Source organism: Stegodyphus dumicola, chromosome 3, assembly GCF_044657685.1.
Source record: "Stegodyphus dumicola isolate Sdum_Otavi_A_Nest chromosome 3, ASM4465768v1".
NCBI classification, from domain to species: Eukaryota; Metazoa; Arthropoda; class Arachnida; order Araneae; family Eresidae; genus Stegodyphus; species Stegodyphus dumicola.
This window is the reverse complement of record NC_140770.1, coordinates 109,076,287-109,100,145: the sequence shown is the minus strand read 5'-3', so window position 1 is coordinate 109,100,145 and position 23,859 is coordinate 109,076,287. Positions and strand designations below refer to the sequence as shown.

The 23,859-nt window shown below is 35.7% G+C and overlaps 1 protein-coding gene across 2 annotated transcripts in view; it reads right to left on the bottom strand.

Moving 5' to 3' along the window:
• LOC118192633 (phospholipid-transporting ATPase ABCA3-like) overlaps window positions 1-23,859 on the bottom strand; it is a 193,165-nt gene that overhangs the window by 134,499 nt on the left and 34,807 nt on the right. For both annotated transcript variants that reach the window (XM_085813161.1, XM_085813162.1), the window contains 2 exons: window positions 14,801-14,892; window positions 11,358-11,513 (listed from right to left, as the gene is read on the bottom strand). In XM_085813161.1, coding sequence (XP_085669287.1) covers window positions 11,358-11,513; window positions 14,801-14,892 — 248 coding nt within the window. The remainder of the gene's footprint in view (window positions 1-11,357; window positions 11,514-14,800; window positions 14,893-23,859) is intronic.

Genomic DNA, 23,859 nt, shown 5'->3' with positions numbered 1-23,859 from the left:
CGGAACTCCACGTACACTCAAGACTCTCCACACGATGCACTTGACAATGCACTAAAAGACTCTCTCGATGTACTCGACGACCAACTTGGCGTTAGACTTCGAGACACTCGCTCAATGACTGACTATCAGCTCACTAGACGAGGTACACACACTCTGACTGCGGACCAGCAGGGTTTATATAGCTTTCAGCTTTTGTTCAAGAACATTCTAGGCTAAACTGGTAAGAATTCGTTCCAGAAGATTCTCCATCCGTTCATGGTATATCGCCAATTTTGTCGCCAAATGGGCTATTTCTTGCCAAATGTGGCAACCCTGCTTTCCCTTGCCATTTTATGGCAAGCCTAAAACTGCTTTGCAGGGAAGCCATCTTACTGCGCCTGTACATTTCGTAACACTGCCCCCTCCCAAGGACTGCACATCCCGGGCAGTACAATCCTTGGTCAGAAGCACAATTCAATACAAACACCCCTAAGAATCAGAAGCACTACGTACTATGGCAATAATATGGGGCTAATCTGTCATAATGAACGACCTTGGGTTTTGAATTGGGGAATTTACGGATCCATATAACAACATCGTTCAATCTGTTGAGGACTGTATAGGGCCCTCCCAATGCGACTGCAGTTTGGGAAAAACGCCCTTACGACGACTTGGATTTCCCAGCCAAACCTTGTCGTTTTCTTGGAACTGATGTTCGGTGGCTCTTGCATCGTATCTCTTCTTCATCCTGTCCGTCGAGATGTTGATCCGCTCTCAAGCAAACCTGTGTACTGTTTCCAACCAGGCCTGGAGGTCCTGCACATACTGCTCACGCGAGGAATGTACATCGAGAGAGAGGCCGAAAAGCAGGTCACTTGGCAGACGGAGATCGCGACCGAAGAGCATCTGTGATGGAGAATAGCTGGTGCTTTTGTGGACGGCACTACGGTAAGCAAGCAGGAACAGGGGCAATTTGCAATTCCAGTCTTCTTGGTTTTTGGAAACCATGAGCGAGAGGTAGTTAAGGATTGTACGGTTAAACCTCTCCACCATGGCATCAGACTGCGGATGTAACGGGTCGTCTGTGTTTTCTTGATTTCCAACAAGTCACAGAGTCCCTTGAACACAGCCAAAGTAAAGTTCCTGCCTTAGTCAGAATGAATCTGAAGGGGGTCCCAAATCTGGACACCCAATTCTGTAACAGGACTTCAGCTGTCATGACAGCCTCTTGATCTGGAACTGGGTAAGCTTCGGGCCACTTCCTAAAGTAATCCATGACAACGAGGACGTATTTGTTGCCATCCGTGGTCTGAGGAAAAGGTCCAAGTATGTCGAGGGCAATTCCTCAAAAGGCGCTCCTATGTTGTATCGCTGCAGCCTTCCTCGGCTACGTCCCTTCGGTCCTTTCCAGGCTGCGCAAGCATCACAGGATCGGCACCACTTCTCAACATCGTTTCTCGCCGAACTCCAGAAGAAGCTCTCTCGGACCTTGTTTAGTGTCTTCATACAGCCAAAATGCCCTCCTGTTGAGCTGCTGTGTATTTCCTTCAGAACATCAGGTATTCGGTTTCGAGGAAGCTGCAGCTGCCATCTCTTATTAGTTCCATTGTCGCTTTCCCATAGTCGATATAAGACTCCATTTCGGAAGTGGAGTGAATCGCAGAGAACCCAGTACCTTTTAGTTGCAGAACTGCAAATGGAAATGTCCTGCCACTTGAATTTTGTACTGGACGATTCCTTCACTTCTATTATTGGCCTAATATCAAGATCTGCTGATTGGTCTTCTCTAACTTTTTCATCATTCCACGGATCTGGATCAGTTGATATTGAAGATGTTACTTGCTGGATACTTAGATTCGCCAGCCCGTACTTAGCCTCGGCTCTTGAACAATGGCTGCAGTGTGCAGAACAAGGCTTCCTGGATAAAGCATCCGCATTTCCGTGGGAGGAGCCTTTACGATGTTTTATCTCAAAGTCATTCCTGCACTCTTTGAATCCATCTGGCTATTTGTCCTTCGGGATTTTTGAAATTCAGTAGCCAGGTTAGAGAAGCATGGTCGGACCGCAATAAGAATTTTCTGCCATAGAGATAATGATGGAAATGTTCTATGGTCTTTACGATAGCAAGCAATTCTTTATGGGTGACCCAATAATTCCTTTCTGGTTTGGACAAGCATTTACTCCAATAGGCTATTACTTGCTCTTGACCATTAAACATTTGAGAAAGGACAGCTCCCACACTTTTGTTGCTTGCATCTGTGTCTATTATAAATTGTTTGTCGGTCTAGGGATACGCCAGCACGGGCATAGATGTTAATGCCGCCTTCAACTGATCGCACTCCTCAATCCACACAAATTTTTTTTTTTTTTTTTACTTTCTGTTAATTTATGCAGAGGCCTTGCAATGTTGGAGAAGCCCTTCACGAATCTTCTGTAATAAGTACAGACTCCCAGGAAGCTCCGTAGTTTATGAATATCCACAGGACGTTCCCAGTCTTTAACTGCTGACACCTTTTCTGGATCTATGTGGACACCTTCGGCAGAGATGACGTGACCGAGATAGGAAAGTTCATTGCGGAACAACTTGCATTTCAAAGGACTCAATTTAAGGTGGCATTTCTCAATTTCTGGAACATCTTCCTGATATTTTCTAGATGTTCCTCGAAAGTACGGCCCACTATAATGATGTCGTCTAGGTAGACCAGACAGGATTCGTAAGAAGTGTATGAAGCAGTGTCTCCATCAAGCATTCAAATGTTGCAGGGGCGTTACAAAGTCCAAAAGTAACTTTAAACTGCCAGAGTTCTTGACCGATAGTGAACGCAGTTTTCTCTCTATCATCGGGATGAATTTCCACTTGCCAGTACCCACTCTTGAGGTCTAGGGTGGAAAACCACTTGTGTCCTGATAGGGTGTCAAGAGTATCCTCAATCCTGGGAAGAGGGTAACTGTCTTTCTTAGTGACATTATTTAGTCTCCGGTAGTCGACACAAAATCTTGTCGAGCCATCTTTCTTCCGGACGAGAACTATAGGAGACGCCCATGGACTTGTGGATGGTTCGATGATGTCATTTTCTTGCATCTCCTTCAGAAGATTTCCAACCTCTTCCTGTTTTGCAAATGGTAAACGTCTGGGATGCCGCTTTATCGAAGAGTGATCACCCGTATCAATTTGATGTTGTGTCAGCTTTGTGCAGCCAACATCTCTGGATGACCTAGAAAATAGATCTTCAAATTCTTTAATTGCTTTCTGTGCTGCACGTCTTTGTTCATGGGTTAAATTTGCCCTCTGCAGAAGTTCTTCCATTAATTTCCTAGTTGCCTCAGTCAGAATTTCAAGTGGGGCTTTACAAACACAAGTAACTGGAGTGCTTGCTGCTAGCATTTCACCCCTTTATGTGTTTCTCGGTCTGTGGCTGACAATCGCCACTCTCACAGGGATGAAATCTTTCGAAAGGTCTACTAATGAGGAAGCCACTAATACCTCTCTTAAACTATTTTCAAGGTATTCAATTAGTCCAAATCTGAAGCTACTCTTTTCCATGGATCCGGCTGTTAATGATTCTGTCATAGGAGGGATGGTGACATCTGTTTTTTGTTGTTACTTGGTGAGCTGAGGGAATGCTGCTCTTCATTTCAAACACAGTTATATCTTCTTTCGCAGAGTGCATTTCGTTATGTTTAAAATCCAGCATAAAGTCATACTTCTGCAAAACGTCCAGTCCGAGTATTAATTCGTCCATGACGTTAGCGACGAAAACTAAGTGCTGGTAGATCTCATTTCCGAAGTTACTGTCTTTTTCTGAAAATAAGACCTATCGTGATTTTCGGAACTTTTTGTAAAATAAGACATCTTCCGAAAATAAGTCTTATCGTGATTTTCAGAACATTTTGTAAAATAAGACATCCCCCAAAAATAAGCCATAGTTAAAATAATGTGACAAAAAGAATTCGTTAAAAAATGCTGTTGATTTATTAAGTAATAATATGTTTAGCTTTCCTAATACTCGTATTTCAGAGAAATGTTTGAAACAAAATATTCCGAGAAATTAATTGTTTACCTCTACAGTTCGTTTCAAATTAATTCTTCGAATTTATCTTAACCAGTTCACCATTTGCCCCAAGAGAGATACGTTCACAGGAAAGGCATCGTCATCCATTAGCGTTGGCAGAGTCTCGTCGGGGTAAAATTTGGGCTGAACTGTAACCCCCGAAACACATGCAATGCAGCGACCTTTTTCCAACCACCACAGAATGAGTCGAAAATCAAAAGGGGTGATTGATGGGTTACTTAGCATCTCAGCGGTGACGCATTAAGATCACAGCGGGGCTGTTTCAGGAAAGTAAAGGATGGGGACACTTTTCTTCAAATAGCTACCCCCTCAACATATCTTATGAGATCCACAACAGCTTTCTCCCTTTCTATTAACGAACAAAGGGATTTGAATGCTATCTTAACAATTCTTAACGATTCAATTCTCTTTTGTTACAGGCCATCAAGAAAATAATAAAACAAAATTCAAGGACATTTCAAATACTAGCTAATGCCCTTATTTTCACTTTCATATAAAGCTTTTTCTTGACAATTAAAAATTACATTTACATTGTAATAGATTGCAATAGATTTGGGGTTGGGTGCAGAAAGTGGAAGTGGGGTTGGGTGCAAAGGGAAAAATATCTGCTCTAAGGACTACACCAGTCTTTGTGTTTTATGTTGCTCCTTAGGGGGTCGTTATTCAGCATCCTTCAGTGTGAACGGTACGCTGTTCAATCTGATTTGAACAGAACTTCTAAATAGGCTTTCACAGGTGGTGAAAAGGGGGAAAGAAATATTCTGAGCCTAGTTTTAGACACAAAAAGTTTACCTTTGGATGCAAAAAATGGCACAAAATGTTTGCGATTTTCCTAACAGCGAACTGGTTAAAAATACAGCATAAGGCAGCAGTCTACATTGAGTGACAGTGCAGGTATACAACGTTCATTCATTTCAGTCTTGCAAGTCTGATTATTTCCTCATACGTAATTTTATTTAAAAATAAAGTGAATAATTTTTAACCCCAGTTACAATGAGTACAAAACGAAAGAGCTATTCCGTCGAGTACAAAAAGGGAATCGTGGAAGACTCCAAGGGTGTAAATCTTGTAGCATTCTGTAAAGAGAAGATGCTGGAACTCCGTATGGTTCGTAAATGGCATGCAGACTACGATTACCTGTGTCAACTGGTGGACCAAGGAAATGAGAAAAAACGCAGAGTTGGATCAGATTGGCAGAAATTATTTTCTGAGTTGGAAGATTGCATCTGGGAATGGATTGCAGGCAGGAGAGCAATGGCTTTGGTTGTGCACAGGGCTGATATTCAAAAATTTGCCCTTGAAACAGCAACTGAATTTGATATATCTATAGAAGAATTTAAAGCATCGTCACACTGGTTGGACAACTTCCTTAAACGATATGAACTGTCACTAAGGTTATCAACAACATTGTTTAAGCTGGAAGACAATGAAGTTGTTAAGCGTGCACTTGCGTTTAAGCTTTTTGTTGATGGCATCGATTTTTCGAAATACCAACTCTCCAACATGATTGCTATGGATGAGACCACGATATTCGTAGGCCAAGGAGCTCAAACGCCAGTTCACCACAAGGCTTCTTCGTCAATTTACATTCCTTCTACCAGTTACGATTGTGCACGTATTACCTGTATTTTGGCGATTTGTCTAGATGGCAAGAAAGTATTGCCATTTTTAATAACAAAAGGTAAAATAGACCAGATTCAACGTCTTTCAGGAATTTATGTCATTGAAAGTGAAAAAGTCTGGTGCACCCAAGAAGTTATAAGAAAGTGGGTTGATTTTATGCTGCCACCACTGTTTGGGGTCAGAATAGAGGTTTACTAGTTTGGGATTCAGCCAGTACTCACCGCGTTAAAGACATGAAAAACTTTCTTGCTGAGAGGAAGATTGATCAAATAATGATTCCGGCAGGAATGACTGGTTACCTCCAGACACTTGACATTGCAATAAACAAGCCATTCTAGAATCATTTGCGGATGGAAATCAATGAATATATTGAAAACAGAATGGTGAGAAGTCATCGATGTAATGTTGTAAAACCAGGCTTACAAGAAGTTGTGAATTGGTTAAAAATCATGGGACAAAATAACTGATAGTGATGTTTCCAATGCACTAAGTACAGGCTACTTAGACAAGAAGTATTCATTTAACAATAGCTATATCGCAAGACATGAGAGATTCAGACCAATGCTTCAAAAGGAAATGGGTATGGAAGAAAATCAGAATATAATTCAGAATTTTATTTATGACGATGTTCCAGAAGAAGATGACATGACTGTAATTGAATAAATTTAAATTTCTGTATTCTGTGTAAAATAAATATTAAATAAAAATATATAAATATACTTTTATTTTTGCCCTCCCCCGAAAATAAGCCCTAGCGCGTATTTTGGACCAAAAATAGAAAGTAAGACTGTGTCTTATTTTCGGAAAAAGACGGTAATGGTGATGTTAATTTTACCTTCAATGGGAATCCTATCACCTGTCACTGTTTGTAAAGTCACACAAGGTGGAGTCCAGAGCAACATCTCGGTCAACTGTCGAGCTACATCTGTTCTCACGATGGTTACATTTGCTCCCGTATCTATGATCACTTTACAAGGATGCTTATTCCCGTATCCTTTAACGAACAGTCCGTTATCTCTGCCGCTCATTGAAGAGATTTGAAGAACTTTCAGAGGAGCTGCATCTTTGCCTGGCAACCTCCACCCCATGAGATTGCCGCATTTTAGTTTCCCTGGTTTTGTTTCGTGGGAGCTCTCTTCAAGTTTTGATTCACGTGACACTTCCTTCCAATTCGCAGTTCCAGCACTTGACGATTTTCTTCCCAGTATTGTTTTTATTAGGTCTTCTTAACGTCTCCCGAATTTCTCTTATTTCTTTTTTTAGTTTTGAGATATCAAAATTTGTATCTTCTATTTGTGATGCTCTAATAGGATGGCGATCTCTTCGAGTCGCTTGTTGAGCCGATTCGAACTACATAGCGTAAACCAAGGCAGATTTCAGGTCTTTCAGATCCGCCGATCTGAGAGCTTTCTGAATTTTCGCATCCTTAACGGCATCGATGAAATGCATCAAGGCCAGATTTTCTCAGACATCAGGTAGACAGTCCGGATATGCTTGATGCGCCAACCTCTCGATGTCAGTCGCCAGTTCTTGAAGGCTTTCTGTGATTTTCTGCTGGAGAGATTTCAACTAAAGACGGCTACAGTCCTTTGCGCACTTTTCCCTGAATCTCATTTCCAGTGCATTTGAGAGGGCGTTGAAGTTTAAAATCTGGTCTTCGGAGAGGACCCCTACGATATCTGCAGCATCCCTTCGGAGTGACGCAGCCAACTGCGAAGCCTTCAGGTAGGAGTTCCACTTGTTATTTTCCGCCACGATGGAAAACTGGGTCTTATATACACTCCATGATGATTTTCCATCATATGTGCTTGGTTTGATTACCGTATGAGAGTACATTGGGGGAACCTTGAAATCTTCAGCTTCGTTCTTGGCCCCAGTCCGGTTTTCTTTCAAAACATCTATTTCTTTCTGGAATTTTCTCAATTTTTCTTCAAATCGTTCTTCTACGGCTGCTATTTTTGCTCCAGTATCCTATCTAAGCTCCACGATCTCACTTTTAACCTTTTCTTGTTCCACTGCCATCTGTTCGAATTTTTCTTGCATCTTTTCTTGAATGGCTTTTATTTTGCTCTTGATCTTAGCCTTTATCTCCTCCTGTCCGGATTTCATCTCTTCGTGTCAGGCTTTCATCTCTTTCATTTCGACTTTCCCCTCTTCCTGTCCAGCTTTCATCTCTTTCATTTCGGCTTTCATCTCTTCCTGTCCGGCTTTTATCTCGGCTAAGAAGTCCATCAAAAGTGTTTGTTTCCTCTCCCATGGCTTTCCTCTGCAGACAAGTCTCTGGCATTCACTCGCAAATCTCACTTCTGACACCATTTGGCGCATTATTTTCCTTCTTCACGTTTGTACGGGGTTCGTAGATTTGGAGTGAATAATGATGACACTTGATGAAGTATCGAAACACACTTTTATTTACCAGTATTAATCAGATAGCTCCAAAATCACTTTTACAGTTCTCGAACTGTTATAAACAAGCTGACACATTCAGCGACACAGCCTTCTCACTGTCAGGCAATAGCGGTGGAGACAGCTTCACCACAAAGTACCTGAGTACAGCTCCCAACTCTGCTCGGTCGTTCTCGGAACTCCACGTACTCTCAAGACTCTCCACGCATTGCACTTGACGATACATAAGAGTATAACTCTCGACTCAGCACAGTCTAAGACAAAACTCGACACTGCACTAATTTGCGATGCACTAAAAGACTCTCTTGATGCACTCGACTACCAACTCGGCGCTAGACTTCGAGACACTCACTCAATGATTATCAGCTCGCTAGACGAGGCACACACACTCTGACTGCAGACCAGCAGAGTTTATATAGCTTTCGGCTTGTGTTCGAGAACATTCTGGGCTAAACCGGTAAGAATTCGTTCCAGAAGGTTCTCCATCCGTCCATGGTATATCGCCAATTTTGTTGCCAAATGGGTGATTTCTCGCCAAACGTGGCAACCCTAAAACTGCTTTGCGGGGAAGCCATGTTACCGCACCTGTACATTTCGTCACAATATTACTAAAATTCAATAAAAATTATTGTCATATGTTTGCATTTTATTCCCTTATCGACACTTTTAGCAAGCTTTGAAAACATTCTAAATTAATAAAGAAAATAAATGATACAAGCAAAATTTTTAACAAAAGACAAAAACTACACATAAAATAATCACCAAATCTTTCTGAATATTGCCCAATATAATAGTTCCATCTTACAAATAAAAATGCCAGTGAAAGGGATGCCAAAACTATTGGACTTTCACACCACATAAGATGGCAGAGATAATTAGGAACTTGTAAAAATTTTACAACTCGGCCAGTTTTCAATATATAATCACAAAATTAACAGAGAAATAAATAAAATCAGGTTTTTCTAGATGATGCTTCATCAAAAAAAGAAAACATACTCCATAATATATGCAAAACTACAGGCAATTGATCACTGTGAATATTTTTATTAAAAGTTGTGGCTTATTGCTCCTTTCCAAAAGTTAAAATAAAAAAGCAACATGGAAATTATTTTCTATCCTTTATGTATGTTACAAAATCCAATATTTGCCTATACTTCAGATTAAAAATAATGTTGTTCTGGAACAGAATAATTTAAGGTTAATTATGGACAAGGAGAGCTGAAAAGCAGAACCATATACACTCTTCTGCAAAAATATCGAAGCCTCAAGAAGGATTTTTGTAATCGTGACGAAATTTGGTATGCAAAAACATCTTGATCGAACATGCAAATGATCAAAGTTTCAAGGCAAATGAACAGGAATTGCGATCATAGCGTACATTTCTAGCGTACAATTCGCAAAGTATAAAACCAGTAACAAATGTGGAAAATTTATCTTTTTTTGTTGCTGCCATTGTAATTCCGTAAAGAAGAAACTAAAGATGCCATTACGATGATATTGAACACCTTACAGACAACTAAACGACTTTGAACATAGTCACATTGTAGGGTTGCATGAAGCTGAGTGGTCATACCGAGCAATAGGCCGCCACCTGCAGCGTGCAAAGATGTTGGCAGCAATGGTTGCTACAAGGAAATTGTCGATGAAATGAAGGCTCTGGATCACAAATGTGAGGCAAGATAGGATGATTGTTCACCAGGCCCGAACCGTCCCAAGGGTATCATTGTCGACTATTTAATGCACCACAGCCACAACTATACAACCCGTGGTACCGTCCACCATCTCACGGCGCTTGTCTGAAGAGGGGTTACGTTCACAGAGGCCTTTTAAGACATTTGCCTTTGAACCCACAACATCGGCGCAGCCGTCTGGAGTGGTGTCGAAGCTAATCATCATGGCTGCCATCAGACTGGCATCTTATAGTGTTCAGCGATGAATCCCGCTAAACTCTTGAAGTAAATGACCACCATGTTTGTGTCTGGAGAGGACGGAGTGAGCAGTAACAATTAGCCTTTGTTTTACAAAGGCACACAGCCATAACCCCTGGTATGATGGTGTGGGGCGCTATTTCTTATAACAGCAGGTCATCTTTAGTCATCCTCCTTACATCTTTAATAGCTCAATAATATGCTGATATCATCCTGCGGCCAGTTGCATTGCTCTTTATGGTACATCATCCTGGGGCCATTTTCCAAAAAGATAATGCCAGATCACATACTGCTCACATATCTCTGGACTGTCTCCATGCAGTTGTTACTCTTCCTTGGCCAGCAAGGTCACCAGACCTTTCACCAATCAAGCACGTCTAGGGCATGGTAGGCCACCAGATTCAGGCACCACAAAATATCACAGATCTGGAGCAGCAACTGATGAATGCCTGGCAGAATGTATCCCAGAATGACATTAGGAACCTCTACCACTCCTTGCCTCAACGCAAATTCACGCATGCATTGCCACCAGGGGCGGTTCAACTAGCTACTAATTTGAACACTCAATGGGTGATTGTGAGCTGTGAACAGATACTATGACCTTGATTCTTTAATCATTTTATTACCTGTGTATGAGCTATACACATATTCCAATTTCATCAAAAACAACATCCTTCATGGTTCTTCGATTTTTTTGTAAAACAATGTATTTAGCATTCTAAGCTAAAATACCATCTCAAATACATAATTAAAAACTCTCCATCTTCTTAAAAAAACTCCATACATTTCTGCGTCAGTTGTATAGCTGTACACAGCAAATTCATCAAAATACAAATTTTTTATAAGTTTATGGACTTTGGGATCACTTATTTGAAACAAATTGTACAGAAGGCAAAATTAATATCAAGAGGGAAACTTTTCAATACTGTTTACCTTATAAATAAAGTTTACTTTATTATGTTATATATATATATATATATTATACTTCAATACTGTTTACCTTATCTATATTTTTTATTATAACTGTTTCTTTTATTTAATGTAAGCAAAGTTTCTAGTTCTTTTCTAAAGTAGACATCAACTCCTCCTGAAAATTAACCACTCAGTGTACTTTTACATTACAGATCACTTTAAATTAATACCACACTTTTGAGAAACATGATTACTGAAATTAGAATCAAAGAATGCATACTAAGTGCCTCAAATATCATGAAGTATTTTTAATATGAAACTCAGAACCATTATTTTCAAACTCAAACAAAAATTTAACAAAAAAATTTTTCTAAATATTTAATATAATTATTTTTTTCATAAAATATGAAAACAAAAATATTTAAAATATCCTTACTTTAGATCCATTAGCTTTTTCTTCAATAATTCTTCTGATGATATCTATTATGAAAATTAGTAAGCTATATCCAATAAACCATGGAATTACTTGATAAATACTCATTGTATCCCTATTTGCTCTGTGACGAGGATATGGAAATTTCTGCATCAGCAACTAGGAATTAAGTTTTAAAAATCAGAATACTAACATACTGTGTTACTACACCATTAAAAAATTAATATTAATTTAGATTAAGGATGAAAGATTGTCAGGTTTAATAATCATTAAATTCAATATTAGTGAGTGGATTGCTTTCAATAAGAAAAATCTTAGAACATTTTAATATATTTTGTTTTTTTTTGTCACACACATGTGACAAACACTTTACTGAGGTGCTGGAGACAACCTACAACACATTTTGGTTTTAACCACGAATATACTTACACTGGTCACTATTCTCATGCATTATATTAAATATGACTCATGGCAACGTCGGCTACCTGTGGCTGCATTTTTTTTTAAATGGGCAAGATATGAAAACATCATAATAGCAATTTCTAAATATTAGCTACCAAGATATCTCATTATTTTTTTCCTATTTTAGCCATTTATTAGTGTAGCAATATATGTGTTAATAGGCAATGGAATGCGATACTTTAAGCATAGTACCCCATATTCTCAATGCCATATTGGTGCATTTAAGATTATTTCTAATTATTATATAAAAGATCTCCCATAAAGCTTGTTTCATTTTTTATGAGTAGTATTTTTTCCCCTTTTTTCTGTTGGATTCAGGCCTGAATACCCTTTCAAAAACAGGATAAACATGAAATAAAAATAAATGCAGAAAAGAGATAATTATATTTATTGCATTTTACATTACTAAAAAAAAATACTTGCAAATAATATAAAAAGTAATAGTAGTTAATAAACACTGCATCTAAACAAAAAGTCATTTATGTGTAAAAGTTATTTAAAAAAATGTAAATGTACATGTAAAAGTCATATAAAAGTTATTTACATATTTTATTGAGAGTCCAATAACACTCAATAAGATACATAAATAAATCATATACACAATAACAAAATGCAGGATCCAGGAAAAAGTGTCCTAATATAAATATTAGGATACCTTCTTCCTGGCATGAACAAAGACTGCATAGCCATTACAGTTTCATGTAAAACTTTAATTTTAAGAAGTGTTATTGTAACACAATCTTTCTTTCAAAATATTTTCTTGAAGAAATAGAGTAGCCACTTGATCATCTCTTGGCAAATACCAAATTATAAAATCCGCAGCTGCAAATTTTTTTAGAAAAACAGTAACTACACTTAGATGAAAAATAGGCAGTACAAGTAACATTAAATGAAAAATAGGCAGTACAAGTAACATTAAATGAAAAATAGGCAGTACAAGCAACAGTTAAAAAGATAATTAGTGACAGGAATGAAGCTAGACTAAACTGCTGATGAGAAAATATGGTAAAACAAAACAGAAAATTATATGGAAAAGATCCAGTTCTACAATATTATTTTGCCTTGATGACTTTTCAAAATCCAAAGATCATGATTTACTTAACAGTTGCGACAGTCAAAAGCCATAAACCATTAAAAATCTCAAAGATCTTCGGGTGGCACAAGACATAATCCAAACTCAAAAAAACTTGCTTGTTTTTATAACTATTTGAGACTGGAATGACCAGTAACAAGCCCATAGTGTTTGCAGCTTGAAAAGATGACCATACCCAATGTGCTCACAATGTCCCTTCCCTCATTTCATTGTTGAGAACACTGTGTAAACTATCAACCGAGATGTCGCTAGATGCTTAACTACTCATCTAATTCAAAGAGCCAACACAAATCATAATTACTTGCACTGCCTTCCCTAGATAAAATACACCGTTTTAGAGAAGAATTGCAAATAGACACTATTTTTGTAAAACAGATTTCTTGAGACAGGTACAGAATTAATATAAGGAACTCATTTCTTTTTTTAAGTACCTATACCTTGAGTAAACATGAACTTGCCTTTTAGAAATTCAACAAGCTTTTTTTATTAGTATTTCTCTTTGCTTGTTTGTTATTATAGTGAATCACTACAGAACTCTGCAGTTCGTCCACTTTTATTTTCATTATGTTGGAACATATGTCAAAGTTTAGACTATTCTTGGACTTGTGGCCAATGTGCAGTGTTGAGGTTATGTGTGATACCAAGTGCAATTCTCTGAGGTTATTTTTTGAAAAAACAGATTGCTACCTATGTGGGAAGAACAGCTCAAAAACATTTCAGCAGGATTTCTCAAAAGAGCCCTTTTGATTTTTTAACCCTTTGATGGTTGTGAGATTATGCACTTTTTGCACGTGCAATATCTGTCAGTCATAAATCTGTAATGGGAACTGGTTCATTTGTGCCCACTATGGCATGTAACTGGAATATGAGTTCAGCTCATTCATGACCATCAAAGAGTTAATGAATTTTAAAAATGCAAATGGCCCTGCATGCATAGTTGATAGATGTAAAGAAACACAAACAAAAATTTCTCTCCAAAGTTAACCACGAGTTTGTTACTTTTTGGTTAGTGTGCAGAGAACCAGAAAGTACCTAGTTTTGTTTACTTTTATGACCAAAAAATTTCCGTTTTCTTATTTTGGCTAGCATTTCCTAGTCACTTTCTTTTACAGCTACCTTTTCTTTTAAACTTTTTTTTGGGGCAAGCATTTTAAATGCATTTTGCTATCAATACCCTTGTCAACAGAGTATCAGCAGTATCTTCAATAATTTTTTTAATCATATTATTAAGCTTCAGTATTTTTATCTTCAGTTTACCAGAATTTGATCTTAAGGATAATTACTAAAAGTTAATCAAATTTGAAACTGAAAACTACACAACTTAAAAATAAACATGATTTACCACAATACCTAAGAAAATACACCACAATATCAAGGAGAGAAATGAATTTGTTTTGGTACTGTTCAAACAGTAATTTGTTATATGTTAATAGTTATACAGATAGAAAAATGAAAAATTTATATAAATATTACAAAACACGATAAATCATTTTCATGGTAAGAATTAAGACTATAGAACATCTATAAAATAGATAAATATAATTCAGATATGATTAACTACTATTTTTAACAAAATTAACTTTATTAATACAGAAAGAACTGGATATATAACTCTCGGTAAATTTCCTGATTTATTTAGAACAAAAAATATCTTAGCTTGATACCAAATTAGATTTTTATTATTATAATTATTATTTTCAACTGAATATTTACAGATTTGATCAGATTAGCAATAATCATCTCAGAGAATAATACTGTAATTACTAATACTGATGTTTCCTTATGTTCCCCAAAATTCTGATAAATTTTTTAAGATGACTGCCTAAGGCAGTAAGTTGTAATAAGAGATTCGATTGCATAAGATACTTCAAAAACATTAATATATACATACCTTATATTCCAACTTTTTTCCTTCGACCTTCTGATTGATAAATGTTTCCTCTACAGCAGTTTGCCATCCCAAAAAAAAAGTCTGTTCATAATCTATAAAAGAAAACAGAGATTTATTCTTTACTTGTTTATTTATTTGTTACAGGTCCATCAGTGACCAAGTGGTTACAAAATACTGAATACTGGTAATTCAACCTAGGTTAAAATTCTGACCTACAGATTGACTGTATGAACATTTTTGTGGTTTCCTGCTTATGTAACACAAATATTAATCGTTTTTCCTAAGAAAATACACCATAAAAGCATTTCTCCCCTTTGGCAGAGAACCCTACTAGGCTTTAGATACAATTATTGATTATATCTATTTCTGTTACTTGCAATAAAATTTAACCAATCACAGTTATTTATGGGGATAAACTTTAATAGTAAAACATCAGCTCGAATACAATCTATGATGATATTTATACATCATAAGGAATATATCAGACAAAATATGTATATATTTAATTAAATCATAAAACAATTATTTCTAAAAAATACTCTTTAAAATCATAAATGTGCACTAAAACACAAATGTTTTCAAAAGACCAACTTGAAATCATACGAAACATTATAACTAGTGACAGAGCATTAAATTAAAATATCAAAATTTTAGAATGACACCAAAACGCTGGTGTCAACTGTCATTTTTTTAAGAAAGTACTACAGTCAAAAGTCGTTAATCCGAACTCGTCGGGACTTCGGCGATTCCGAATTATAGATCATCAGTTTAAATCTCGTAAGATGGCATGCAGAAATTATAAAATTAAAAATATGAAGCCGTAATTTATGAAATAAAGAACAATTATGATATAAAGAGTATCAAAATTTAGGAAAAAAAAGCTTAATATTTATTTGTTTACTTCATTAAACATTTCTTTCAATGTAAGTTGTTTAAGTCGCTTCGTTTTATGAGATAATACTTTCTCTTTAATTCTATAAACAGACATAATTTCTTGTTCAGTTACAAAGTTCCGCTGTTCAAGTCCTGTAATTGCTGTGCCGAGAATACCGACTAACTTGTCAAAAGAAATTTTTTCGTTTTCACTAACCTCTCTGTCACCTTCTTCATGTCTTTATCCATTTTTTGCAGCAATTCCCCTTTTTGTTTGATGGACATCGGAACATACTTTCGTTTTGTAGATCCTTTGGGAGCTCCAGTATCAGAAATTCTATTTGACATAATCGAAAGTTTAAGTTTACTTTTATAAAATTGCTCTTACAGTCTGCAAAAAATAATAAGCCGGAAATAATTCGAAGATTAAGGAACAACGCAATCATCAACATTAACTAAAATAGATAATTTTAGCTTATACCGTCCGTTATACATAAAACGTGCACGCGAAAACGTATTCTGCGCTAGCGCACACACATATGTGAAGTCGTAATGGACTTACGCGCACGCGTAAACGCCTATGCGCATGTGTCAACTCGGTGCATGTGCAGAAAGTTTTTAGCTTTGAGGTCCGGATTATAGATCATTCTGGATTATGGGTGTCCGAATTAACGACTTTTGACTGTATATTGTACTGGATTATATTTACTTATTTAGTAATGATTATTTAACATTGAACTCCTAGGTCATCAGAACATGTGTTTAAAAAAAATTTTCTTTGTGGGATATATTAAAGAACTTGTATTCACACCACACCTAGACATAAGCCAATACTATCTCCAAAAATGCATTATTAGCACCGTGAAGACTGTCATAGCAAATACATTATGTATCAAAAGATTAAGACTTTCAATACACAATATATTCACTATTATATATATATATATATATATATATATAAATCTAAGCAAATACTTGCACACAATTCAACCCTTCAAAACACCTTCATGAAACTAAGCAGAGTTCATATTTTAGCTTAACGAAATAATCTGTAGATAAAACAATGTTCCAGAAAATATAAAAAGAAAACTGAATCTGTTATTTCTGCAATATTTAATTAATTAATTTATTTAGTTTTCATCACGTTTTAATCTTTTATATTAAGAGGAATTTTTAAAATAATAGATAATCCAAGCTAAGCATGGTAGAAGAGCCAGCATACTCTGTGTAGCCAGTCTCTCAATTTAATAGTATAATTTGGAATTATTTGAAGAATTCCAAATCATGCAACAAGATTTTCATACTTCCCAAGCTCATAGCACAGGACAAACACAAAATCATCCAAAAGACTGACAAAGTCATCAAATTCAAATTAAAGATTATTCATCAAATATGTACTATGTATAAGTCAAAATGCACCCTTATGAAAGCCTTTATGATTTGTCACATTTTCAAAAAGCTAGATTGAAACAAGTACCAATCTAAATAAATAAAATATGAAAGGTTTCATATTTTAAATTATATCCAAAGGGGCATTTTTTTAATGTTTTGTGTGTTATCTTTATTTATTAAATATCATGTTCTATGTACTCAAACCATAAAATTCAGTTCAACAGCAATATCACAAAATAATCTTAAAATGAGCATATCCCTTTAGAACAGGATTCATAGCCACATTTTAGTTAAAAAATAAGCACCTATAAGCACTTTTCAAACACATTTTAAGAAAAAAATAAGCACCCGTTTAATTGCATTATACACAACTGCATAACCTTAAAAATTAGACTCGTAATTTAAAATATGAGAAATGCAGTATTTATTAAGAGAGAATAAGCATTACCTCAACCATGGCAAATTACTTTTTTTTTTTTAATTTTAAATAACAGTTCAATTTACAGAACTAGTTTACAATGAGAGAAAAAAAAACTATATTACAAGATTTAATGATGAAATTTCAGTTCAAAATAGAGGAAATAAATAATAATAAGGCATATTTATTCTATTCGCTTGGAACTTAATAATAAATACAATTTATTTTTCCACTCTTATTGATATTTAACTAATTTAAATCTAAATTCTGAACATTTTCTAAATTTTCATTGTATATCAGTTTTCCCTTAACAGATATTGCAAGCAAAGTAATTTAAATAAAAAAAGAGGAACATTTCTGAAATCAGAAGACAGAAATTTGCTTCATGCAGTCATCCTTTAACAGTAAAAGCTTAACTACCCGCATACTTGGAAATTGGCGAATATTCGGACAATCGAGCGTAACTTGAAAAAGAGGAGCGGAGGGGGATAGACTGTAGCCGTTCTTTAGATTTTTCTGCTAAATAAATGCTTTTGACATTTCAATATGTGCAAGTTCCGTTGGTTTGTTTCATTTAAAAACAAACCAATGGAACAGAAAAATATTCTGCTCTGCAAGCGCGCCATAATTCTTCCCTACATGATATTACGCAATCGGATTCAACAGCTGCAGGTATTGGGAGAATAAAGAACTAAAGAAAGGAAAAGAAAGAGACTTAAAGCGTTATCACATTAGCTGTTTGTTGCCGAAACAAAACGTTTACAGCAACAGTTCTGAGAAACAGCCTTTGGCGAAATAGGGTTACCATCTTCACTTGGTAAACAGGCTGAAAGCCAAACAAGAATCAGTTATTGCTCAGATTGGCGAAAGTGACGTTTCCTTTCAAGTGACATTCGCTTATTCGTGTAGTTTTGTATCGCTCACACGCTTTTCATTTTAAACTTTATTGTTAGTAATGGAAGACAATAGAAAGGTGATTGCTATGAAGTTAATCACTTTGATCTCCACTCTGGCACTTCATGTAACAGATAAACACACTTCTGGTTATAGCAATTAATTACATTATATGTATTTTCTGTTGTCTGCATTTCAATGAAAATTTGATGGCTCATTGGAAAATTTGTGACCTGGTGAAAGCATTTTCTGACTAACTTTATGGCTCATAATTACTGTTCTGTCCATTCAAACAAACAGACAAAAAAAAAAAAAAAAAAAAAAAAGACTTCTATGACGACAAAAATCTATATGGCTGATATTTACCTCCTCACAGCCAGCAGATACTATTCAGCAAAATGAAGATCAAATAAAGCATATGAATACAAAAAACAATCAAACATGTGCAAGTTGTTTTCTGTCCCATAGAACACTCGGTAATATACCTAAAACACATTAACTGTACCAACTCTAGAAATTAGGTGTTCACATCATGAGTTTGTTTTATGGTTTGGTTTATTGAGATTACAACAAAGCACACTAGAGCTATCTGCCTAAGGGAAGGGATGCCTTTGTGGAGACTTTCTAAGGGAAACTGGCTTGTATACACGTTACACATGGGGAAAACCATGAAAACGCCCATGCAGCCAGCCCGTTCGTGGGATTCGAACCTTGGACCGAACTACCAGTGTTCAGCGACTTTACCGCTCGGCCGCTGGTGGGCTCAGTTTGTTTTATGTGATTACCGCAAAGCCTCAAGGGATAACAACAGGAGAGATCCCTTAGAGAAGTATTTTAGTAGAAGTCCTTAACCCTAGAAGTATCCCTTAGTAGAAGAATTTTTAAAACTGGCTCGTATACCAGTTACAAATGGGGCAAACCAAGGAAACGTCATGTAGCCAGCCCGTTCGCGGCATTCTAACCTTAGACAGAACTACCAGTGTTCAACGACGCTTCGGCCACTAGTAGGCCCGTGCAATTCATTATGTAAACAGATATGAAGGTGATAATCAGTTGTGCACTGTTTTAAGTAATCAAATGTTATAAATGCACAGCTGTTACATTTCTTATTATTTATTAGTCATGTTTTTATTATGTAGATCATACATATGATATAATTATGAATTAACCCAATAACAAAATGTGTACACTCTTTAGTACTCAAATACTCATCAATTATTTTTCAACAGATTATTACATACCCATAATTTGCAAAGAACTGATAACTATAGTTGCTGCCAATTACATAATCGTTATCTGAATTAAAAGCAACTTCAAATAAACTTCTTGGCAATGTTCATTTTTGTATTCGTACATACATATATATATATATACACATCTAATAAGTCATATATTTACATACAGATAGAGAGATGCGATGGTTTAGAAGTTGTTAACATATATTTATTAGTATTAATGTAAAGAATAAGATTTATGTTAATGAATGTATATACAAATGTTTTTCATCATGCATAATAATAAATCCATAAATTTCCAATGTTTCGATATGTAGCATTTACAATAAAAGTATAGTTTCTAATGTATTTATAATCCAAAAAGTATTTCATTAATAACATGAAAATAATAGACAAATTTAATTAGTATTCTCATTATTACATAAGCTATGCTTTTCTTTTTTTATGCATCTTTTATGCTGTTTAAAATGTGTCACTGATTATGCAATTAACAATTTAAAAGATAAGTAATTAGGTGAAAAGCCGCGCATATACAAACGGATTTTAAAAAATTATTCAACTTAAATTTAAGAAATAAAATTCTATTATATAACAGTGATAATACACGATCAGCATGAAATACGACAAATTTGGCGAACTTTTGGCGACGAACAATTTGTAAACAAATCCGAACTGCAAGAACGTCGTAAAATACTGTCAACTCTGAAATTTCCACGATTATATATTTAATGAATATATACACATTTAAAAAATGATTCAGGCAGTTGTATTACAACAAAACAGCAATAATTAAATTGGCCTCTATTTCCACCGTCCATCACTTCACAGTGAGAGCCATCGCCATATTGAAAGTTACCCGTGATCCTTCAGAAGCAGAACTTTCGTCTGATTGGTTGAACATTCGAGGAACACGTCTCCAGCCGGAACATTTTCGGATAAATTTTTAAATGTTGCTCGTAGCCTGACAGGTTCCTCCTAGCTAGAGGAAACATTTCTCGGAAGCCTGCCGCTTAAAGCTGTGCTACTAGAATCTCATTTCTAGGAATTGTCCCGGGTAAGCGCACATCCATAGAAGTGATAGGGCCATTACCAATCTGGGCTGTTTTTCATTCTGATTTTCAACAGACTGCTCTAAATTTCCGGAATAGAATCATTCTTCGCTTGGGTTGGTAGACCGCAGAACTTTTAGTCCTATTCAATCCAGATTGGAAAGTGACAAAAAAAAAAAAAAAAAATCCGTTGCTTGTTTTGCAGTGAACTATAACAGTTTCAATATTCGAGATATTGCGGAAAAAGGGAAGAACCTCCCAACATTCGTACTGTATAATGTATTGGCCAAAAAAATGAAATTATTTTGACTATTAAATTACTTTCCCTTTATTTAAGCCATTCCGAATATTATTCCTTAGAAAGCTAATCTGTGTTAAAACACAACCATTTTTGGAAGTTTACTATACTTCAGCAGTTACTGCAACTATGTTATTATAAACATCCATACATATGCTCATAATATAAGCACAACGATCATAATAAACACGAATATGAACTGACCAAGCGGAACGAGAAAGCAAATTATTAAGATCTTGATAGAAATTCAAACGTGTGTAGTATTTGGGTGGGAGGCAAAGAATGCCGAATGTACCGAAATTTTCAACTGCTTTCGCAATTCTTTGAGCAACAGAACGACGGGCACCTGTCTGTACTCTCCGTGCAGACCAAAGGTTATGTTAATGCAGAAAAAGGGAGAAAAGCTATTTCCGGGAGTATGATTCACCATCTGACATTCCATATTAGGAAGAAAAGTTGTTTATTTAGTTTTGGCTTTGGTACGGGGGAAAATTGCGCTTTCATTTAAAAAAAAAAAAAAGCACTGAAAGCAAAAAATAAGCACTAAAAACAAAAAAAATAAGGGCTTTAAAGAAAAAGTAAGCACCTATAAGGGCCTTTATATTTTATTTTCAAATATAAGGACTTATAAGCACTTATAACGACCGCTACGAACCCTGTTAGAATTTCCAATACAGAGTCTTGTGCACTGGAAATAAAAATATATTTAGATATCAATTACAATTAATATTAAACAAGATACTGCATATATGTCACACATGCGAAAAATCACGAAAACACCCATCCAGCCAGTCATGCCACACTTATAAATGATACTGAATAATACAAATTGATACTGATTAACATATTCAACCGCATTGAGAAGAAAATTAAAGTCAGCACAATACTAATTAGATAATGATTAACAAAGTAAATAAATGCTTAATGAATGATATTATTTGTCATACTCAATGACAGTAATTGCTTAATGGATAACACAAAACATACTAATTGATGTATTTAAATAGCATTAAGTATCTAATAATAGTCAGCACTATAGTAGTAATAATGCAGTAATTAATTGTCTAATAAAGCAGTAAATAACAGTAATTAATTAAGCATTGTTTAAGCAGTAAATAACAGTAATTGCTTAAACAACAATACTAACAAAAGCAGTGAATGATTACTTAGATCAGTGTGACAAATGAGCATGCTGATTTTCACTATTTGAATTATTAATTTGGAGTACTCAAAGTTGCTTAGTTAATCAATCCAAAAATCAGGAATTTGTCCGAAAAATGCACTAAAATTTCGTATCTCGGGAAATAATAACCCAATGGGCTCCAAATTTAGAAATTTAAAACTGATAGATGATTAAAGGGGGGATTCCCTTTGTTCTAGAAAGATTGGCAAATTAGATGATTAATTAGTATAATGACTAAAAATACTCCACTACGTTAATTTCATCCCTGGTGAATGGCCTTGATAATTTGAATGCTCCATGGAATACCAGCTGCCCACCCCTTAAAACCCATCGCTTTTGAATCGAATCACAATCTGTCAACAAAGAATTTGGAAGGGAAGAAAAAGGTATTAGGGCGTTTTAATTCCCCTGCTAATTATTAGGCTCCTAATTCGTAAAACAGTGTGGAATAAAAGGCATCTGCCATTTGAGCATGTATCAGGCGAAAGCTTCAAAATTGGAAAAAAATCAACTAATTAGTTCCCTAATTACTTTTTTTTCGGGGGGGTGCATTTTTCCGGCTCAATTTGTCTAATTAAGAAAAATGTACTAAAAATTCGTAATTCAGGAACTAGGTAATCGATCTGCTTCATATTTCGAAACTTTCCCCTCCCGGATGTTCAAATGACGGATTCCGTTGGTGCCAGGCGGGTCGACAAATTAGACGCTTAATTGGCGGAATGATTAAAAATGCTCCAGTACCTTAATTTAGTCCATTGGCAGCACCTGTGGCTTGAAAGTTTCGTTTTTATTCAAAATGGCGAATTTAACAAAGCAGTGGTTCGAAGGCTACATTTACGCTCTTTCCGAAGAGAAATATGCATACTCTGTTATCCAAAAACGATGTGAGAGTCATGGTTTTGTGATATCTAAAGCGTCGATAGGTAATATCATCAACAAGAAAGGAAAAAAACGTCAAATTGGAGCCTCAAGTGGGACTAAAATTCCAAACAAGTATCCAAGGAAAAAACGGACATCTTCGCGACTATTGCAAAGGTACGTTGTTTAATGTTAAAAGAAAATCCCCCTAGTCAAAGGACAATTGCAAAATCATTAAAATGCTCGGTGTCCACTGTAAACAAAATGATAAACGTTGATTTAAATCTTAAGAAAGTGGAAAAACTCAATGCGCATCATCTTCTTCCAAAGCATATCGCTCAACGCAGGACACGCTGCAGAATTCTATATGAGAAACACTTATCCAAAGAAAATGGAAAACAATTGTCATAATAGATGAAGCATGGGTGTATTTAAATGATTGTAACAAAAAAAGAGCCATTTATTATCATAAAAGCGGAGAAAAAATTTTAAGTACATGGTTCAAAGAATCGAAAGAAAGTTTTTCTAAGAAATTCATGATTGTTGCTGGTTTTTCTTATATTGGCAAGTTAAAGAGAGTGCAAAAAAAAAATGTCAAGATTAACTCCAAATACTATCAGGAACATATTTTATCACCAATTTGTCTGAATGAAATACCATCACTTTACCCACAGTGACATCAATCTGTGAGACTCCATCAGGACAAAGCTAGCAGTCACACATCAAAATCCACTGTAAATTTCCTAAAAGAAATGGAACAAAAAATTGGTATCAAGGCCATACCCTTCACTGATATCCCAACTAAATCTCCCGATGTGTCACCTATAGATTTTTGTGCTTTCGGACTTTTAAAAACTGC